This window comes from Camelus ferus, chromosome 1, assembly GCF_009834535.1.
Source record: "Camelus ferus isolate YT-003-E chromosome 1, BCGSAC_Cfer_1.0, whole genome shotgun sequence".
Lineage (NCBI taxonomy): Eukaryota > Metazoa > Chordata > Mammalia > Artiodactyla > Camelidae > Camelus > Camelus ferus.
The window spans coordinates 12,014,735-12,037,237 of NC_045696.1; the positions used below are offsets into that span (position 1 = coordinate 12,014,735).

Genomic DNA, 22,503 nt, shown 5'->3' on the forward strand with positions numbered 1-22,503 from the left:
GGGAGATTTTGACATTGCTATGATGTTGCTTTACAATGAGGCTGAGATGTAGGTAAAGTTAATGAGGCATTCCTATGAGTTTTCCACTCACTGTCTTTCCCGATTTTTTCTTAGTTTCCAGATCGGCTTTTTATGTCCTAGAACAGTGGTCTTCAATACTGGATATACGTGCAACATAATGTCCTTAGGGTGTGGGAAGGAAAGTTAAGAATTTATATTTCTCTCTACATTGTACGTTTCAATTCCTGTGTATTCTGTTCATTTCAAATAAATTATGCACATTCTAAATACCCACATATATTGAAAATATGCATAATTTATTTGAACAATAGCCCATGTATGTAACTTGTACGTTACTTAAATTCATTCTGGTTTGGGTGGGCGTGCTTGGAACTATTTTATCGAGTGGGGAGCCCCATAAAGCCATTTGCACACTCGTGCCCTGGACAGGAGTGTGCTCATTCACTGTGGGAAGAAGGCAGGGCCTGGTGTCTGTCTCACTCGCCTTGTGTGTGGTCTCACCGATATTACTTGGCAATGAATGTCAAGCTTTTTAAGCTGGTTGCTGTCATACAAGGAACAGATTTGCTTTGTGATTTTGTGTATCGGTTTTTCTGCGCGGGGACTTTGATGTATCACTGTTTCAGAAATGTTCCCATGGCTTCCCAGGAACCGTCTTTATGTTGAAAGAGGCTGGTTATCCTTTTATGACTTCAGGGAGGGGTGTATGTGCTTTGTTTGATTTTTTTTTTTTTCTTCTGCTTTTAAAAGTCCAGTGTGCAATGACTTTGGGTGCTTTTTATTTCTCTCCAACTTTGTTATTTGGCTGGGATGGGGATGAGTGTTAGGTTGTTACTCAGCCAAAAAGATTTTAAAGTAAGAACTGGTTTTCTATCTTGCATTTCTGGGATTCGTCTCAATGGAACTTTCTGCCTCAATCGAACCACCCACTTACTGTAAAACGAATCCCCTCAGAGAGAATCTCATGGTGGTTCTTATTCTGATACTTACGGATATTGAGTTACCAAGTTAAAGATACGTGGAGTTCTTTTCAAGTACAAGGAGCACAGAAACTTCTGGACCATCAGTCTCCTAATTTTAAAGAGAATAGATGGCCAGAAATGTCGGATTGAGTCCTTGTGGTCCCATAGTCCATGTCTTTGCTGCATCTCTGTGTCCCCATGGCCACGTGCCCCACTCCCAGCCACCCCTGTCCCGGTCACTCACAGAGCATAACTAACTCAGCGCATCGCCTGAGATCTCCCTGGTGTGCCCGGCTGTCAGCTTATCGTTTCACCCACTCACGTACGGAAAGGTGAAGTGATTGTCCTTAAACGCTACATTTCTTTGAAGCTGGTATCAAGCACACTTATTTCTACTTTCCGGGTGCATTCCACTGTGATCTGTGCAGCTGTGCAACATCAGCCTTGCCGTCCGTGGTCTTGTTTAAATTATTAACCCAGCCTCAAGGCGTGAGTTAGGAGCAGAGTGGCTGTTCCTGTGGCCCTAGGGAGCTTTGGGGGCTGAACTCTAATCTGATTTACCTTTTAACTTTGTGGCACCAAACCTGAGGCATCGTGCTTTTATTTTTGGGTTAAATTGTGGATGCTGTTCAATCCATTTGTTATTCCAGGTATTGGCTTAGTCAATAAAAGTGTAGCTGAGATAGTGTTTTCAACTTGTGGCTCTCACAAGTTATCAGATGCGCGCGCGCGTGTGTATTTAAAGTTCTTTGATTATACAATGGAATTGGCCAATATTTGTGTCTCCATTTTGATATTCTTCTTGATCTAAGCATTTTGTGAGGATGTTTCCTTCCTTCCTTCCTTCCTTCCTTCCTTCCTTCCTTCCTTCCTTCCTTCCTTCCTTCCTCCTTCCTTCCCTCCCTCCCTCCTTTCCTGAGATACTGTGTTCCAACTTTGGTTCTTTTGTGCTGAGGCCTTGTGTTAAATGGACACCAGATTTCCAGTAAGATCGCTGCTGGTGAATTTTGGCCCCTCAAACATACAACTTTTGAATTGGATGCCCCCTCTGAACTCACAAGTGGCAGGTGTTATTGTCACTGTCTGTTTTGTCAGTTACTCAGCTAGAAATGTCAGAGGCGTTTCCCCCCCTCTTTTTCTCCTTCCCTCCTCATTTCTCACAGGCATTCAGGTGGCTGTCAAGTCCTGGTGACTTTGCCTTTCTTATTGTTCCAAGGCTCTTACTGTCCAAGTTAAGGCCACCTTATCTCCTCCAGGCGCTGCCTGATGGGTTGGTTGCAAAAAGCTTCCACCTCCTCTCTCACGTTACGCAGGGGCGAGGGCTGGGGTGGATGGAGACCATGTCTGTTGATGTAACGCCCTTAATCCAGTACCGTCCAGTTTCTCTGTGTGGTGTCTGTAATCCCAGCCCATCTTTCACCTCCAGCTCCTTTCCAAGCCTGCACTTCTCCACAACGTTGGACTAGTGCTTTCATTCCTCAGAACCTTTGTTCTTTTCTTGGAATGTTCTTTTTTTTTTCTCCCTGCAAACACCTTCCTATCCCTGTTCACTTCCTCCCATCCCTACAAGCCCAGCCACATTCTGTGAGCCCTTCAGGACTAGGTTTGACTGATCGCTTCCCCTGGCAGAACGGTTCTGTTTCTTCCCATTGTTCATGATTGAGAATGCCAGGTTAGCCTTTCAGCCTTATCTCATTGTGGATATGTGACCACAGTTTTCTCAGATTACCAGCATCATGAGAAAACGGTCTACTTCCTCATCCCATACCTAAACTAGATTCCCAATAAATGTTGGTTGAATTGCACTGACTAGATAACAATCAGGAAAGTTCTATGTAGACATTCTGCTTTACCCAAGTCACTCACAAGCAATTTTTAGAGAGCGATAACTATTTAAAAATCTATTTCTATATATTCTGTTTTTTATTACATGCTAACAACTATAAGACACACCACTTTTTTATGTACCACTAAGCAAGAGGGAAAATGGTGCCAACGAAACCACACTCCACCACAGGTGCTTGTAAGACATACTAATTTCAAAGATGTTCAACATGAAAAATGTGTTTCTTAGAGCCAATAAAAATAAAGAATTGTGTTTTACCATGAAGAGCTGGTAGTCTTAAATGTATAACCCAAAACAATTTGAATCGATTTGCAAATACAAAGTTGAGGTCGTTTTAAAAGATTTTTTTCATTTTAAAATGAGGAGAGAGTAAAAGGAGCATTTTTCAGCACCCAGAGGTTGGCTGGGGAAGCACTGTTCTGTCACTGTTTTATGACTGTGCCTCAGTCTCTTCTCTTTGAGAAGATGAGGCCTTAGACGTAAAGAATCACCCCATTTTGAAAATCCTTGGGAGGAAGTTCTTTAAAATTTTTGTAAAAATTATTTTATTTGACTTTAATGTGGAAGATTCTTTGTTGCCCTGAAATTTGATTAACATCCTATCTTCCTACCTAAGCACATACCAAGACCGAGGTCCCTAATGTCTTGCGAGCAGTGGTCTTAGCCGGGGCCCTGTTACAGCTTCGCCTTTTGTGTAGGGCAGCTGTGGTTTTCAGCCATCATGCTTGCTCATTGACTTCTGGTTATTCAGTTAAGTTGCTGATCAGATATTCACACGTCTGTACAAGCTTAACATCTCTAGCTTCTCTTCCTTCCTCTCCATTCTTAGTATCTGGATTGCCCAATTCTCTCTTTAACCGTTTCCTTCTAGAGACTTTCGCCATCCTGTACACACCTTCTGCAAGTACCAGAGCGGCAGGAACAGAACAAAGGAGGAAGTGGCAGGTCCCCAGGGGAGGTCATTATTTCTGATGGCCCTTCAGCCTCAGAGCGTGAGGGACCCGTAGAGTGGATTTGGTGCGCCCCAGCCTGCTGGCCTCTCCAGAGGGGCTTGTGACTGCTCCTCTGTCCTCTGACGAAGGCAGCCCCAGACCTCGTCGCTGGCAGGCAGAGCTGCCACACCGGCCACCTGCACGGATGGCCTCACCCCAGGGAAGCTCTTCCCAGATTCACAGGTGGCCTCCCACTGTTTGTGGGAAAGGCAGCTCCGGGCCAGAGAGCGGTGTCTTGTGTGGTGGTGAGGGAAAGAAGTCGCCGGGGTGACCAAGTCCTGCTCTGTTTCCTGATGAAGAACGGGGACTCCTTGACATCCTGACTGTGTTTTGGGCTGGAAGACTTCCCTCTCGGCTGCACGGTGAGAGAGCAGGTGAAGGGGGAGGCCAGGTGTCGGGGTTGCAGACCGTCATGGAGATTGCAGGTGTGGTTACATACTTGCAGGTCACTTGGGCGAGCCTGGAGAAGGTCTTGGAGGCGGGAGGCAGCTCCTGAGTGTGAGGGGCCCTTTTCTTGACAGCTTACCGAAGGCCAAGGCCATGTCCTTCAGCATGGAGACGCCCCTGTCTCCATTCAAGGCTCAACCTCAGACTTGGAAAGCCGGGGGGAATTAAAACCAAATTCCCTTCCTTGAGTTCAGTCGTGGACAGTGAGAGAGCGGCTGCCCCACCCACTGTGCGTGGTGTCTCAGGAGGCGAGGCTCCTCCTGTGCCCGGTGAGGGGAGGGGAGTCCCATCTGCCGAAGGGAAGAGGCTGGGTGGCTCCATTCTGGTAAGACGCTGTTCGGTAACATGACTTAATGTGGACATCTCTTCTAAACTAATGCACTGATAGATTTTCTGGAGGATTCTTCTGAAGTACAGTTTGAAGACTAGACACACTCTTATGTTGCACGGGGGCTAAGGAAGCAGTTTCACCGGAGTGCCATCCCCTCCCCCGTCCTCTGCGTGCGCCTCCATAACCCAGTTCTCTCACTGGGAACCCGCGTTAAGCCACAACGTGGTGAAGTCATGAAGGACAGACTTCAGCATCAGACGTAGTCGGCTCCATTCCATTTTCTTTTGGAATCTAATGTTCCATTCTCTCTTACAATGACTCAGACTTGAACTTGAGAATTTAGGAGCCAGGAGCCCGGAGTTGAGCACTCACGCCGTGTGGTCACTCATCTTGGAATGCTGGGTGGAATTCTCAAGTGTTCAGTAGCTTCGTGGCTTCTTAGGAGGAATGATGCTGCTTAGAATTTTGAAACACTACGTGATTCTCATGGTCTGTTCTGAAAAAAAACCCCTACTAAATCCATTTCAGCACATTGGGGCTTCGTTGGAGCCCTTGTAGAGCCAGGCTGTGGGGGTGTTTGGGAGACCTGACGGCCAGCTGTGTAATGCAGCCCTTTGGGGCTGGTGGCTTCCAAACTCCCTTGGATGAAGCTGAGAGGGAGCTTTGTAGCGGGTGATGCAATGTTGGAGTTGTGCGCTTTGGTGTTTGCCAGTGTCCGAGTGTGGTTTCAGGACAATAAATACGAAGAACCTTGGGAAACTTAAAGAGTAGTATTTTGGCCTAAAGCCACTAACATGATGCCAGCCAGTTAGTAAGCATCCCAGAATGGTAGATCTCCCTGAGTTGGGGGTGGAACACGTCACTTCACTCTGAAGTGCACTGACTTGGCGCCTACGAAACACAGTACTGTCTGTCCCAGCTGAACCTGTTGGCTAAGTATTGCCAAAGATTCACTGTTCTAAAATTAAAGTTATCATTTTAGTAGAAATTTCTCAACTTATTTTGCTGGCTCAAAAATATCGATTCCATGAGCATGTTTCCCCCCTTAGTTACCTCAGGATGCATTTGGATATGCTAAGAAGTTGCATTGCTCAAAAGTAGGGCAGCCTTTGGATACGGGAACTTTTAGGAATTTTATTTGGCTGATTTGGGTGTCTATTTTTACTGGCCTTAAAAACACAGTTGGGTGAAAGCCATTTCATCCGTGTTTTGTGGAGTAGGACTTTGGAAGCCCTGGAACACTCATCCATCTGTGTGGAGGGCTCTGTTTTTCACGGAGCATCCTGGTCCTGCCCCGGAACCTCGGTGGTCCTGTGGTTCACCTGCGGGGGCGGGTGAGCACCTCTTCTCTGTGCAGGGGCCCTTGTCACAGTCTGCTTTTACACAAACCAGACAAGCTCACTCCTGGTGGAACCGTTCCTTTGTGCCAGATAAGGTATTGTGACCCAGCTACACTTGGGCACTGAGCCAGAGAGCTCCCTCTTACCCAAGCTCACCAACCCCCCAACCAAGTGGTGACCCAGCACTCTGTGGAGAGCAAACAAATATGAAGGGAGATTTTCCTGGAGGGTATGCAGCCTCTCTGTTCTTCAGCAGAATCGTACCACCTCAGACCTTCTGTCCCCAAGTTGTGATTTTTAAAAAATAAATGATCGAGGCAAGAAACATCCATGTGAAATTTGTCACTGAGCCCATGTGAAAGGATGTGGTCACAACATTGCTCACTGCATCACAGTGGCCTCAAAGGACCACTAGTGGAAGTTCCTATCTGATCGTAGTACCGAGGACATTTGTCCTTCTGAGCAATGGATTAAGACATTTGAATTTTACAGCTGCTCCAGTTCCCTTATTTGAATTGGCTGTTACAAAAGCTTACTGTCAAACTGAGCCAGCTGGGCAGATTGACAGGCTCTGTATTGTTGCTCCGCCTTCACTTTGTCTTAACCTTTGGGTTCCTTTTATTTTTCCAATAATAATTACTTCTATTCTATTTTAGATTGTGTGTCTTTGGAAACCACTCCCGTGTCCTTTCTTGAATAAAACAATGGTTAAAAACATAAATAAAGAAAATGACTGAAGAATTTTCTTTAACCTTAATTTCTGAACCATTTACAAATTTCCAATGTCCTAGATTCTCCCATGCATCCATCGACCCATCCATCCATCCTTCCATGCAATGCTGATTTTTGGACTAAGTGTGAATACTAAAATCTAAATTCTGTTGGTGTTCATTGCGTATAGAAAATGTTTAGGGTTTCTGACTTGTTCAGGATTTTGATCTAACGCTACTACTACTCTCACCCTGCCCCCTTTAAAGTTCAGGGTAAGGGAACTTTTCTGATTCTCATTAATTCACTAATTATGAAACACTTTTGGGCACTAAATTATGATGAACAGAATGGACGTGCTTCTGTCGTCTTGTATGGTTTATATTGTTTCGTGTTGATTTTACAACTTCCGTCTTCTGACAGCCTTTCAGGTAGGTGTGAAGTCGAGTAGATAGTATCACATCTTTATTTTTTCTAAGTTTCAGAATGGGTAGCTTACGTCTCTGTACACTTTGATTACTTGAACTTTCAAGCACTTAAAAGTGACAGGATTCCCGTTGTGAATGTTTTTTGAAGGTGAAAAAGAAAGTTCTGGTGTGGCAGGCTTTTCAGGAAGAGCCATGGATTAGCTGCTGTGGACACAGTATTTCTGACAGTTGTTATGTTTTCATTTGGCATCAGACTGTCGGGTTGGAGTGACGGGATTTCTGGGTTCTGTCTATTTTTGAGGTATTTGAAGTCTGGGACTAGTTGTAGTAATTCCTTCCCCAATGCCCGCAGCACACACGCTTCCCTGTGAGAACTGGTTATTTGACATCTGATGCAGAAATTGACTATATGAGCTGAGATGAATCAGAGTGAGACTGAAAAACTTGGCACATTTTTCATTCATTTCACCCGGGGTCATCTTAATGTGATACACGCAGCCCAACTGGTCCTGCCAGATTTCGTCAGCATGGTTTGTGTGTGTGCGTGAGCTGTGGCAGACTGGCTCGATCACATCTTCCAGGTGGATTAATTAATCGCCTATTGGTGTTCCACGATTCATTTAAGGTGACCAGTTTCATCCAACTTAGAACATAGACCCAGTTTCAGTGGGTACCATGTTTTAAAGAAGCTCCCATTAACAGTGGCCTTTCTGGAGCATGTGCCTTATGGTTTACAAATGTTGAATAATAATGGAAATAATTGCTAGACTTTAATTGAGAAGTGACCAAGGTGTAGGCATGAAGCTAAGCATGTAACATAGATGGTCTCATTTCATGCTCATATCAACCGAATGGTTTAGGAATTCTTATCTCCTAGGGGTACAGTGGTATTCAGAGTTTGCCTCAAATCATCCTGCAGATAAGTGGCAAAGATGAGATTTGACCTGGTTACGTGCAGTGGGACTCCAGGCTCGAACTCCCAACACCGAGTTTGGTGCTTAGCTGCCTCCCGTTGAAACTGAAGTCTTTGCAGCTCTTGAAGAAACCCTGGAGTCCTGGTGGTTCTTGGGTTGCCATGACATCTGCTCACAAGTCCGTGGTGGAGTTAACCCACCCTCTATGAGCGCTTGATGCATGGAGAGTACTTGACGGCACGTTGCAACCGTAGGGTATTTGCTGATTGCAAAAGAAGTGTGGGTCTCCATCATGGGTCAGTTCCATAGGCAGGGTCACAGATAAAAAAAATTTTTCCGCCAAAATCAGAAAAAAATTATACCAAATAGACTGGATTTTGTTTTCCTGCATGTTTTATAAATAATGCCCTGTAACTTTCACCTCCGTCCCCATATAGTTTCTCTGCTCAGGGATTAGAAGAATATAATAGAGGAAACTTTTAATTCTGGTAGATAGAAGATGTACTGTTTTTTTAAGTATAAAAAATGCATTATCAGCCTCCGTTGTGCAGGTGGAGGGCAGCCGCCTGCAGGACCGGATTGCCAGCAAGAATCCGGCCTTGCAAATTATTGGCAGCTGGCATGGTAATGAGTCCATTTCAATATAAATGGGCTGTTGCTTATTAATTTCTGCCAGTTCCTAAGCAATTCAGGGACTGCTTTGGAAATTTGAAAATCTGCAGAGAGCAGCTTAAGGAGGATGTCTGGGAAAAGAGAGGGATCGGGGTAGCAGTGGGGGAATAATGGAAAGGACACGTATTGGAGGATAGTCATGGGGTATTGCTGAGAACTCGTGCTCCTCCCCTGGCCAGCCTGAGTCACCAAGTTCACAGTTAAAGGGCACGTTTTCCAAGACAGGGAGAAGTGTAACTTGGCTTATTGTGCTGTTCCCTCTGGATGTATATATTCATTTATTTACCGCCCTGATGTGGTCGCCTTCCACAACATAGGCAGTTTTCTCCGTGGTCCTGCTCAAAGTGCTTGTCATCCTGGGTTCCCACCCTGCTGAGCCGACCAGCTCTAGGGGGCAGCCGTGGGCAGCGCACAGAGGGATGACCAGCAGGAGAGGAGGGAGGGACAGCCACCCCAAGGAAGCCTCAGGTCTCTCTCCTTTCTGCTATCTCACCTTAGAAGGCAGCCGTAAAAAAAAAAAAAAAGAGAGAGAGAGAGAGACCATTAATAGTTCTTGTCCGGGGAGCTGTCCTTGTCAATTTATTTTCCGTGTTAAATAACAGTCTGGATGTTTTACCTGCATTCTTTCCTAGGCTCATTCTGCAAGAGTTTCCTCTTATTTTACAAATGTGTATGTGATGACAAGGTCTGTGTATTTGATTTGGGCTCTTGTTTCACTGTCTTTTAGAATTTTCTTCAACTTCTGTGATAAAGAGAATAGCCGAGGCTCCCTTGTTTCCTTTCATTCATCTCCGTTTGTTGAGACTTGGTAAAGATTAAGACGGAACCATGACATCATGCCACAGTAACCGGTTTCTGTTTTCCAATAACTTCATCTATAGAGATAGGTTAAAATGATAAAATAACTTGCCATAAATGTAAATATGTTTTTATTGATATATTTTATTATGCCTGTCATTTTATACCTATAGCTAAATGCTACATTGTTTGATTTGGGGTGTGATATTACACACAAAATGGATGTTGGAGAACTGATGAAAATGGGCTTGACAGAAGAAATCCTATTTCCTGGGTTCTGGCTGACCATTTTTTTCTCCTTTTCTGTCCTCTCCAGATTTCTGGTGCATTTTTATAGACTCAGATGAGACTGTGAACGCCATGCCGAGGGGCAGGTGCTGACGCGTTTCCCAGCCCGGGTCACTGTTCATCCTGACACCCTTTCCAATCTCAGTATCTAAATGCCACAGTGCTCTTGGGGCAAGTTGGGCTGGGAACCATTGTTGCCTTGTAAGGTAAGTTGCGTATGTGTATCTGAGCCTGTATGTATCCCCTTGAATTAATGGTATTGCTTCAGAGATGATGAGACAGATACATTTTAGTATAATTGGAACTGCTGTGTTGTAGGTAGCTTGTGGGAAAAAGAATTTGGAGATACTTTTTTGGATTAAGGTTACACCCATCTAACAATTCAAAAGTGTTAGCATTAAAACAAAACAAAAAGAAAAGAAAAAGAAAAAGCAGGTACTTATCTTTCTCCCCTGTGAATTGCCCTCAGGATCTTTTAAATTTATTCCTGAGCTTTACCATCTTTATATGGGATTATGTTTGAGAAAGGCAAACCTAGCTTCAAAATCTGACTTTAAAAGGATGCTATATTTTATTTCTGGTTTGGATGATCCTTAAAAAGCAAAATAAATACAGTCAACATAATGATCCTTCTAAATCAAAGATCATCTTTTATTTGTTGCAAAACTTTCCTGTTTAGTCTCCTGTGTTAGGGGTATTTGTGTGCAACTTGGCAAAATGCTGCTCATGGGTTTGTAAAGATTTAGTGAAAAGTTTCAGAACTTTGTCTCAGTTTAATCTTAGCTCTCCAACCCCCCCCCCAACCCTGTCTTCAGGCTCAGCCTCCAGTAGGGAAAAAAACAGGCTTGAAACCAAGACCTCCCACTAGAATCTAATTTTAAATTTGCAATCTGTTGTCTTGTGATTTTTGCTTCAAATTTAACTTTGAAATAAATACATTTCATCCTTTCTCCTGCAGTTTTGGAGGTCTGTTTTCAAGTCATAGAAGGGTAATCATTATGTTTATTTTAATAAGTTTTTAAATACCTCGGAGGGGGGTGAAAAATTTTATTATTGATATTATAATCCATATGTGTCATGAAATGCCTTATGCTTGGATTTCACGATGCCCTTCCCAACAACAGAGAAACCTGGCTTTCATAGTTAACTTTTGACTTCACTATGATGTGAGTTGGGTCTTCTTGTGCCCACTAATGGGCTCTAATGTTTTATGGTTTTGAAATACCCTCGTTCTAAGGCAGTCTGAGTGATGGGCAGTCCCGCTGAGAAGAGCTGCACTAAAACTGCAGTTTATTTAGATGGCCAGTTTACTAACGAGTAAAGTGTGGTCCCTGCCACTGGTTGATTATTAGAAGATGGGAAAAGAGGGTCTACACAAAGCAAGACAAGTGTGTCAGTGTACAGGTAACTGTGCCACAGTCATAGCGAGGAGGGCCAGCGCCGGGCCAGTGGGACGGAGGGAAAGAGTGATTCCATCCAAGCCGGGTAATATTTTCTTTATCTTAGGTCTTTCTCCCCGGCCATCTGTTTTAAGTTTGGGTTTGGTGCTGTCTTGTTGTAGCTGTCAGCACAGTGCCCACATCCTCACTCTCTTCAATTACCCAGGAAACCTAGGGACTTAAAACATTTTTTTTTCTTTCCTGAAAATGAATTACAGGTTTAGTGTAGTGACTTTAGAAAACATGAAAAAACAAAGTATAATTTGGAAAATTAAAATTACCCATAATCACTCTATCTAGAATAGTAACTTTTAAAATTTTTACACAGGTCTTTATTCTCTCTCTTTTAGTGTGTATGTGTAAAAGAGAGAAAGTGAATTATTATTAATATTCTTAAATTTTGAATTTCCTCAAAGCCAGTGTCTTGAATGGGCATCTCAAACATAAGTTTTGAGAATAAGAAGAGTTTTGTTCCAGAGGTGTTTGAGCTGAGTTGTAGAATGATCTTTTTGATTATCTACTCCTGGACAGGGCAAGCCCTGGCAGGCTGACCCACAAGGCTGGGCTTTGATCATGTGAAGCTTTCCTGTTCTTCAGCTGAAGGGTGGGGCATTCTGCCGACTGTTTGGAGTACTGCTTGAAATTCTGGTCTCCTCTAGGGAATTAGACATCCTATACCATAAAAATATTTTAAACTCCATAGTCCTCAAGGTGATGAGGTTATTTCCAGTTCCCCTTTATTTTCTTTCTCTCCCCTGTTCCCCTCTGAACAATCTGTAGTTATAGGAGTTGTTGGTTTTTGTTTTTGTTTGTTTGTTTGTTTGTTTGTTTTGTTCTCTCTGCCCAGAGACTTTGACCATGGGTGTCTTTCCACTAACTGGAATGCTTTCTCATGTAGTACTGAGAAAATCTACCATCAGCATGGTTGAAAAATGCAACTTACATGTTATAGCTTGTATCATACAGGCTTTACCTTTTTAATTTGTGTTCTGTTTCTCCACTCATGTATAATAATTGATGTTTACAATGACCTTGCATAGACATTGCAAGCAGTTCAATTTTTCATTTATTTCAAGAGTGTTGACCATCACTCAGAGTGCACGGATATAATAGCTGCTTTAGAAGTCTTCATTTGATAATTCCCATGAATTATCATCTGGGTCGCCTTGGGGTGGGCATCTTTGATCGTCTTTTCCTTTGAGAGCTGGTTAGATTTTCCTGGTTCTTTGGAATGCACTGCAGACATTTTGAATATTATGTTGAGAGACTCTAGATCCTGTTGAAATCATCTGGAAAATGCTGGATTTTCTTTTTTAAAGTCTTAGCAAGCGATCAACCTGGCAGGTTCAGATTGCAAGTGGTGTTGGACATCCTGTGGGTGGTGGTTTTCAAGTCAGTTCAGTTTTCAAAGCCTTTGCTCCCCTGCTGTGGGTTTGTCCCGCACATGTGGCACCTGAGGGTCAGACCAGGAGATGGGCTGTAGTTTATAGAATAATTCAGTTCTCTCTGTCTTGCTTTGGGTCCGTCCTACGCATGTGCCTGGAACTTGTGGAGATTTATACAGAGCATCAGGTGATTTGTTGCTTCCAGTTCTCTTTTCTCTGAGATCCCCCTCACTCTGGCTTGTGGGGGTCATGCTTCTTGGTCTCTCTGGCCAGAATGACAGGGTGTGTCTTGGGAGTTTTTCCTGCCTATGCCACAGCTGCCCTGTGTGCTCTTCCTCTGTGCAAGGCTGGAAGATAAATTGGAATAAGAGAAGCAAAAACGGGGAACTCACTCTTGTTAGAATGGCTTCTTCCAGCTTTGACTCCCACCCCCGACCCACCTGCTTTTGCTTACTCTTAGGAATCCCTAGGCAGTTGCTTTTCACTTTGGTCCAGAGTTTTTATTATTTATTTGTGGGGGAAAGATCGGCCATGGTGCCTTACTCCATCTTGGCTGGCACCAGACACTAGCATTTCTGTTTTGTTCACTATTTTATTAAGACAGAAGCCCCTATATATGTTCATATATGACTGAAAAATTGTGCTGTACACCAGAATTTGACACAACATTGTAAACTGACTATAACAAACAAAAAAAGAAGACAGAAGCCCTACCGCTGGTTAATCAGCCCTACTTTCCTATTTAATCTCACTTTCGACTGTTGTTTTGTGTTTGCTTTGTATTTCCTGATAATATTATGCTGAGTAATGCCCAATGCCTGCTTAATTTTTGTTGCCTAATTTGTTGAAAAAGAAGATTAAAAAACCATTTAATTTTGAAGAATTTTCACTTTTATTTATTTTATGAAAGAACTGCATTTTATCTTTATTTAAAAATTTTTTTTATTAAAAAACATTTTTTGTTTAATGGAGGTGCTGGGGATTGAACCCATGACATCGTACATCTTAAGCATGCGCTCTACCACTGAGCTATACCCTCCCGCCCCAGAAGAATCTTCACTTTTAAACAAAAAGTTCATTTAACCAGAATATTCCAGTTAGTTAAGACCTTATTTTAACGTTCCATTTCTAAATAATTATACATTCACAAGAAATCATACACGATAAAGCAGATCCTTCACCCAGTTTCCCTTAATAGTTGCATCGTACATAATTGCAGTAAACTACCAAAGCCAGGAGTTTGACCCTTTTCCAATGTGTGTGAATAGTTCTACATCTTTTTATCACATAAGGCTCAGTAGGCAATCAGTCTGTAAAATCAGCCCCTGAGGAAGGACCGCCTCCCTGATGTATGTGTGAACCACCCAAATGACTGTACTTATCCATAGGTTTCCTTAAGATCTCTTTTAACTCTTTCACTGTGTATTTAACTTGATGGAATTTAAAGGAGGTTACTATGATTACTATAATCATATATATAATTTAACTCATCACTTAAAGAGAAAGGCCATGGTGTTGGGAAGAATGGGAAAGTCACACCCTCTCTGGTGTCCTTGGTCTCTGGCCCTGAGGATCTCTTGATTTTCTGACCCCTTACTGCTTTCAGATGACCCCCTGCCCATCATGCCATGTCTCCTTGTCCCCATCTTCTCTGGGTCGTCTTTGGCTCAGCATCTCTGCAGTGTCTACCCTGACAAGTAGGGGTACCTCCTCAACTCTGAACCCCTTTCCTAAGCTTCTGCAGGAATAGCTCCAAAAAAGAGGAGGAGAGTGGGAACTGAGGGCAGGAATTAAGCGGAATGAGACAGGAGGAGGGCCTTACTTCTCTGCCCAGGTATTTAGGGGTGGGGAGTACAGTGGAGCAGGGCAAGCCAAACCCCTCAACTCAGTTCATGCATCAGGGAAATCCCAAACCCAGTGGTCTGGAATGAGGCTCCCTGCACAGCTCTGCAGATTGCAGGGCCCAGGGAGCACCAGTGGGCAGACTGGAAACCAGTATGTTTTCCAGACACTCTGAAGTAGAAGAGTTGGCATATTTAAGACCAATGTGCATTTTTGCTAGTTCACATTGGGCTAACGTTCTCGCCTGCTTTCTTATTGTAGTTGTATGAGGTTGAGTTTTTGCAGTCTAGATTAAAGTTTATTTTGTCATTCATTCATTCATTCAGTCTTTTTCTCCTGAGTACCTACTCCCTTTCAGGCGATGTTCTGGATGCTGAGGGTAAAATGCAGCAAAAAACAAGACAAGCAGAACTTTCAGCCCTCCTGAAGCTTAGGTTTGGTTGGGGAAGGATAGAGAATAGAAAAGATGAATAAGTGAAGTATATTGTTTGTTACAATTGTGATAAATGCTAAGGAAGAGGGGAGGAAAAACAAAGAAGAGGGATAAGACATGAGTTTGGGAGGGGAGGGTTGTCATTTTGGATAGACATTCCAGGAAAGGCCTCGCTGGAAAAGTGACATTTGAGTTAAGATCTCAACAAACTGGAAAGAGTGAGCCAGGTAGATGCCTGAAGGCAGGAGGGTGGCAGGCAGAGGCCAGAGCATGATCAAAGGCCCTGAGGCAGGCCAGGAAGCCAGAACTGAGATCATTGGATAGAAAGTATAAGACTTGAGGTTTAAATTTGACGAGTTGTTCCTATGCCACAATCTTGCCCACTTACCTCCTGCTTAATACCTCTCCCACTAACTCCCCCCAAAAAGTGCAAGCTCTCTGGGCCACTAACATTCTACATAAGTAAGTCATAGTCTGAAATGAAGAATGTAATGAGGTTAAAACTGGTACTATCTTCCAGCTTGAGCTGAGTGCCTTTATTCTCATGCTCTGCTTTTCAATTTCTAGCCCAGTTTTTGCATTTTGGCGTGTCTTCCTCCCCCTTAATCTTTCATCTCTTACCTAGTGACTGTGTGATGGTTATGTTGGTGAAGGACTGATTGCTCACCTTTTGCATTTGTTACTAAACCATGTGAACATTTATTGATTCCTTTTCATGAGTAGGACACTTCCAGTCTCTGTAGAGGCTACAAAATATAGTGAAAGCCACCTTCTGCCCCAAAGTTGCTTCTAGACTCACAGGAACAAACAAAGGCTTGTGAAAATATAAAACATAAACCTGGTATTTTGTTTTAATAAAAATAAATGATAAAGATTAGGTAGGAGAGAACAGGGAGAAATTAAGATGATGGAAATAACTGGCATTTTTACATTCGTACGTAAAAAGGATTAGGACTTTCAATTCACCAGTGTTCTGGGGGTGGCTGGTGGGACAGGGTTTGTCCCTGAAAGGAGAGAGTGTGTCTATTGTATGCAAGGAATAATTTTAATTTTTCATACCCGTGTTATTTCAGGGCCCCCCACTGACCCCACATGGGCCTTCATGGTTCTCGCTGACCTTTTGGGAAAAGCTTTCAAATTAAGGGGTGTTGCAGCAGTCCCTAGAAATATTTTTCTCCTAACTTGAGTTGCTTCAGACTTCCTGCTGACTCTGCTTGGATCATCCCCTGAGAATTTCTCTTGGTAGGATTTAAGAGATTTGGCATTCATCTCTAAATTCTAGTTCTGAAGATAAAAATGGCTTCTTTCCTACCTTGGCTGGCTGAAAAGAATCTTGCTACTAAAAATGCTATTAATATAACGGATCCTTCAGAATGATGCATGGATGCTGTAATTCTCTAAGGTTGGGGCCATTTCCTTTAAGAAACCTCTCACGAGGCTTTTAACTTGATTAGTTTTCTGTTGGCAGGAACAGGCCTAACTAGAAATTTGTTGTTGAGAACATGCCTGTCAATTCATATTTGCAAACTTCTGGAATATACGAGAGAAGGAGGGGACATCCTAGCGTATCTGAGGTGACAGTTTTGCCTTCTTTCACTTCAATTCTCTTTCACCATCATCCTTTCCCTCTTAAATTTAAATCTGTGTGATTCTTTAAAGGCAGCTGTGGCTAACACTTGTTCTAAGCTTTTAATTAGTTATTGGCAAATAGAGGTACCTAGACTCATCCAGACATCTTAATGTACACTTAAACAATTCAAGAAGTCTAAGAAATTGGTCATGGCCTTTGGTGTTACAGAGATGCTTATTTATTTTTTCTACTTACAAATACGCAGCTCATGATATTCTTAGGGATATAGATCACATACATGGTCATGCATGGAGAGGCGATCTTTCTATTTTCCCTATACTGAATTGAGTCTCTGTGTTTTTCTTGCTTCTTAAAGTCGCCAGCCAGAGGGATGTGAACTTGCTGCTTTGAAGTACACTAGCAACTAGTAAAAAGGAGATTCTCTTCCTTGGAAACTTCGCTCTGAGAATCATATGATGTGTGACCTGGTAGGGAATATTCCAGTATGGGAAGAGCTTAACATCTGGTGTCTGTATGAGTTACCTCTGAACTCATCGGAACATTCAATGGAGGTTTTTCCCTTCCTGTTGCCACAAATTTTATTTCAGTTAGGATGTGCTTGTGAGAGTTTAAGCAACGTTTGAGACTGAACAGTGGGATTATAGAGTGATTGTGGATCGATGTGAAGGTATGTTATATTGCAGGGTGTTTCAAACTGTATGCAATGGTCATGGTAAAATTTGCTCCTTGTTTCCCTCTGGTGTCTTTGGCTTTTTTGTTTATTGTGTGACTTGCCTGGCTGGAAGATCAGTTTCATGAGAGTGGGGACTGTGTCCCTTTTGTTCTCTGGCTTCTAGAGCATGGGACGTGCTCGGTATATATTTTCTGAACGAATGACTTATGTAGAGTTGAAAGAAACAGCTCAGGGATGTGCCCAGTTACTGTTTTCCTCCGTTCCTTTCTGGCCATTTTCACATGTGTACCTTAAGTGTATACAATTTGAATGGTCTAGAGAAACCTCATTGCAGAGCAAGGAGAGTCAGGCTACATAGAGTCACACTTGTCAAGCTTTGAGGATTTTTGTATTTCCCACTGTGGGTCACCATCCTCAGACCAGTAAGAGCAACTGAAAAAATGTTAAAGAGGGACTTAAATTAACCTAGGTAGCCCCAAAAGGCTGAATCACATTGAGTGATTTCATAATGTGAATTTCTGTTTGCAGGGCACTCTGTACCAGATTAATGTTCTCAGGTTGGATTTGCTCCCAGAAATAAACCCATTAAATAAATCCATTAGTTTGCTGCTCAGCAGAGAGTGGAGTTTCTATTTTGTTTTGCCACCCTCCCTCCCACATCACACCCCCTCCCCAGACCCCCAAATCAAGGTTTTCAGAATGCTGTGGAATTTAAGGTAAAAGCCCCTTTTCTTCTTGCCTTGGGTTTATTAAGAAGAGTTGATTGGATTTACATCTTCAGCTTTAACATTTTTGATTGGTTTTGAAGTGTAGATGGAGTTAGAATGAAACCAAAAACCATTGGGAGGAGGGAGGTTATCAAAGGCACTTATGAGTTTTGCTCGGTTTTTTAAAATATGTGATTTCAAAGAGAAAGTTACTCATTTGGCAGACACCTAGGTTTGTACTTTTTAGAGTTTTCCATTTATGGATAGGAGTAGAACTTTAAATATCCTACTATAGAGTTTTGGAAGAAAGAGAAGGGTTGCCAGCTCTAAGAAAGCAACACTGTGGCTTGCGTGGTGGGCAGATACCCTCCGGGCAGAGACAATGTAATTCTCTCGTGATCTTATATATGCTTGTATTTCACATCCCCGCAGGAGTAATCTCAGTAGACGATGTTAGTTCGCACCTGCTACTGCGCAAGAGCCCAAGTACCTTCCAGGTGCACATAGTCAGATGCGCGGTTACCTGCCAAGCTGTCTGCCCACCCTGCGTGCTCAGCTCTTTCTGTTAACTGCATACCCACTGGTGACTCAGTGATCCCCTCCTTTTTTTTTTTTTTTCCCCCTTTGCGACAGACCATAAAACCATGGGAAACGCAGAAAGTCAAAATGTAGTGCACGAGTTTTATGGAGAAAAGCATGCCAGCCTGGGGCGCAAGCACACGTCGCGCTCCCTGCGCCTCTCGCACAAGGCGCGGCGGACCAGGCACGCCTCCTCGGGGAAGGCGATCCACAGGAACTCCGAAGTGAGCACCCGGTCCAGCAGCACTCCCAGCATCCCCCAGTCCCTGGCCGAAAATGGCCTGGAGCCCTTCTCCCAGGAAGGCACCCTAGAGGACTTCGGGAGCCCCATTTGGGTGGACCGAGTGGATATGGGCTTGAGACCCGTGTCTTACACCGATTCTTCCGTCACTCCCAGCGTAGACAGCAGCATCGTCCTCACGGCAGCCTCTGTGCAGAGCATGCCAGACTCGGAGGAGAGCAGGCTTTACGGGGATGACGCTACATACTTGGCTGCGGGAGGCAGGAGGCAGCATCCCTGTACACCCAATGGGCCCACTTTCATGGAGACCGCGAGCTTTAAGAAGAAACGCTCCAAATCTGCAGACATCTGGCGGGAGGACAGCCTGGAATTCTCACTCTCTGATCTGAGCCAAGAACATTTAACAAGCAACGAAGAAATCTTGGGTTCCGCCGAGGAGAAAGACTGTGAGGAGGCTCGGGGGATGGAAGCCCGGGCGAGTCCGCGGCAGCTCAGTGCCTGTCAGCGTGCCAATTCGCTGGGGGACTTGTACGCTCAGAAGAACTCAGGGGTGGCGGCGAACGGGGGGCCGAGGAGCAAATTTACAGGCTGTTGTCGGAATTTGGTGTCTGACATTCCCGATCTTGCAAACCATAAGATGCCACCAGCTGCCGCTGAAGAGGCTCTTCCGTACAGTAATTATAACACACTTCCCTGTAGGAAATCTCACTGTCTTTCCGAAGGTGCCGCCAACCCGCAAATTAGCCATAGCAACAGCATGCAAGGCAGAAGAGCAAAAACAACTCAGGTAAAGTGACTGAAATCTGTTTCGGTATTTTGGAAACGGTGCATGACTTTTAAGTGCATGATTTTGCTCTTAGAGGTTTCCCATCTTTTAGCCGGGTTTTACCCCGTGTGCTGGGTTGGGGCTGCGGCTGATGCTGGAGGATTCATCTCCTTTCTGCTTTGCCCCTCTTACAGCTCTGTGGTTAAGGGGTGGGGATTAAGGTGAAAGTGTGTGTGTGTGTGTGTGTGTGTGTGTGTGGTGTGACAGGAGTGGGGATAAAGCTAATAACTTCATATTGGGAAGCTGCCTGTCCGACTCAGCCCTTCAGCAGCATCTTGCTTATTCTAAGCTTCCGTTCTAACGTGGTCCTATCCGTGGACAGATGGGGATGGTGGGGTGTGGACTCTTGGCGCTTATTTCTTCGGCGCCACAGGTGGGAAGAGGTTAGTCGGCAGCCCGTTGGAGGAGGCATTTTTGATTCAGGGCGGGCTCTGGTCATATGTCAGCTTCTCTCAGGGGTTGGCAGGCTGACTGCCTTACCAGGAGCCATTTCAATTTCCTGTTTCTTGAAATGCCGGCCAGCCCTCTCTCTGGAGGGAGGTGTTGTGGAAGGAATAACATGGGTGGGTTCCAGTTCGTCCTTTGCAGCCAACTAGTTCTTGACCTTGGGCAAACCCTGACTTCTAGTTGCTCTTCTGAACAATGAGGGAAAGATGCTCGATTTGCTTGCTACGGGGTCTAGGTTATGAGAGCCTGGGTATGAAAACATTTTTTTCGAAGCTTTAAAACGAGTCTTACTAACGAAAGGAGGACCCGTTCCCTTAATTAGTCATGGTAATTAACATGAGGATGGTAAGGCAAGTCGTCCTGCTTGCCTTGGTCCTTTGCTGGTCCTGCTGTTCCCTGTAGTGAAGTTCCAGGAGTCCTGGCCTGTGTTGAGGATGGGTTGGTAGTTTGCAGGATGGTGTTTCTGATCAGGGATCCAGACGGGGCCCACTTGCCTTGGAAGGTGTCTCAGCCACCCTGGTGACCAGTGACCACCACCGAGGTCAGCTGGAAAACAGCAGGTGCACTCCGACCTGGCCAGCAGGGCTCGGTGTTGCACCTTCTGGTCTTGTTTCAGTGCAAGTCAAATGGGGATTTCAAGGGTAAATTCGCTTGGGAAGGGTGTCTAAATAGAATGGGCAGATGGTGGAGCACCTGGGGAGGGGGCAAAGAAAACTGGCACTAGACCTTCTGTGTTCCTGCCCGAGAGCAGGGTTTTTCAAATTTACAAAAAAAATTTTTTCAGTTTTCAAAAATCTCAGGTTTCTCATTTTATTTTGGAATTTTAAATTTCCATATACAAGTCATCTGGGGATACAGTTTTTTTTTTTTTTCACTCTAGCTTTCTGTATTAGAATCATCAGATTTTACTGTGTATTCCTCTGGGTTTCTGTAGGTTAAAGGAGCCTGTGTTTGACCTTTTACTTTGCTTTTTAAACACGTATTTTAATTGTGGTAAAAGTACACATAACATTTACCATCTTGTTCATTTTTTTTTTAAAGTGCAGTTGAGGGGTGTTACGAACAGTCACTGTGTTGGGCGGCCACGACCATCCGTCATCTGCAGAACGCTTTTCATCTTGTAGAACTGAAGCTCTGTACCCATTAAACGATCCTCCCATACCCCCTCTCCCCAGCCCCTGGCCAGCACCGTTCCACTTTATGTCTCAAAGAGTGGGACCACTCTGGAGACCTCATCTAAGTGGACTCATGCCATATTTGTCTTTTTGTGACTGGCTTCTTATACTTACGTTGATGTCCTCCAGGTTCACATGTTGTAGCATGTGGCAGAAGTCCCTTCCCTTTTTAAGGCTGAATAATCTTCCCATGTATGGATAAAACGACTCCCCCACCCCGCCCCACACCCCCCACGCCTCCCATGCCTCCTACTTCATCCATTGGAGGACAGGTTTTGCTGATGGTGTCCAAGCCAGGACCTGGCTCACCTCTTCTTACCTGAGTAACTTTGGGCAACATTTTTAAGTCTCTTGAAGCCTTAATTTCTTCATCTGTCCAATGGGGATAATAATACGTTTTTTTGAGAAAATGGAAGCTGCCAGCAGGGGAGACTCTGTAAGCTGCTGTGGTTTTCATTATTATTAATGGTGTTAGTTGAGGACCCAGGGTAATTTGGTGTTTTTATATCAAATTTTGTGTTTTAGAAACATAATTACTAAAAAGGCTGATTTCTGTGATTTTCAGAAGGTGAGCTTGAATATTGCATCTAGAAGCCTGACTTGAATTTTTACCCATCTCTTTTCTGAAGCGAGATTATAAGGTTAGAAATGACTGAATAACCCCCCTCTGTGGTCCCTCTGCCTGCTCTGTGCGGACTCTTCCTGCACTGGCAACCTGACCTGTCAGGATGCGGGTGAGGTCGGTGACCTATCAAAGGGTCATCTGAAAGGCACTGCAGGCTGTGTCTTGAGGATGTCGCCAGATTGGCATTACAGGCCCGATTCAAAGAGCTGGTTTACTGGCCCTCGCAAGTTAGAGCAGGGTACATTGATACAGACTGTTGGAAAAGCAGCCTTGCCTGTGGCTGGCACTTTCACCTGGCACAGTGCTAAGTTGGCACACATTCTGTGTAAGAGTTGACAGGGGTGCCCCGGGGTACCCTGGCTCCCTGTCTCCACATCCCCAGCACTGGGGACAGCTGGCTCTCTGCTCCTCCCAGCCCCTAACTCACCCATGGGGGTGTGAGCCTTTGAGTCATGGCTACCCCCAGAAGAGGGGCAACGCTGGTACCCCTGAAAGTTCTCACGTGTAATTGTTGTATGACATTTCCATTCTTTGGCTTGTCACCTTCCAACATGGTTAATGTATGGGAGTGAGATCATCTCAATGTGGTGCCTCATAAAGCACCGTGGTAGCTTAATGTAATGCAAAGTGCAACGCAGGAGGAATCTTAAGAAGTTCATTTGCATCCTGGCTCACTCCTTACTGACTGGTGACCTTGGGCAAGTCACTCCATCGCAGACCGCTTCTCTGTCCAGGGTGAGTGACACCAGCCTCTGTCAGGGCCATTAAGAGAACCACATGGGATTCCATGTGT

General features: G+C 44.2%; 1 protein-coding gene across 1 annotated transcript in view; it reads left to right on the forward strand.

Moving 5' to 3' along the window:
- TIAM1 (TIAM Rac1 associated GEF 1) overlaps positions 1-22,503 on the forward strand; it is a 331,093-nt gene that overhangs the window by 208,720 nt on the left and 99,870 nt on the right. The window contains 2 exon segments of the mRNA XM_032476437.1: positions 9,776-9,953; positions 18,451-19,424. Coding sequence (XP_032332328.1) covers positions 18,462-19,424 — 963 coding nt within the window. The 5' untranslated portion in view covers positions 9,776-9,953; positions 18,451-18,461.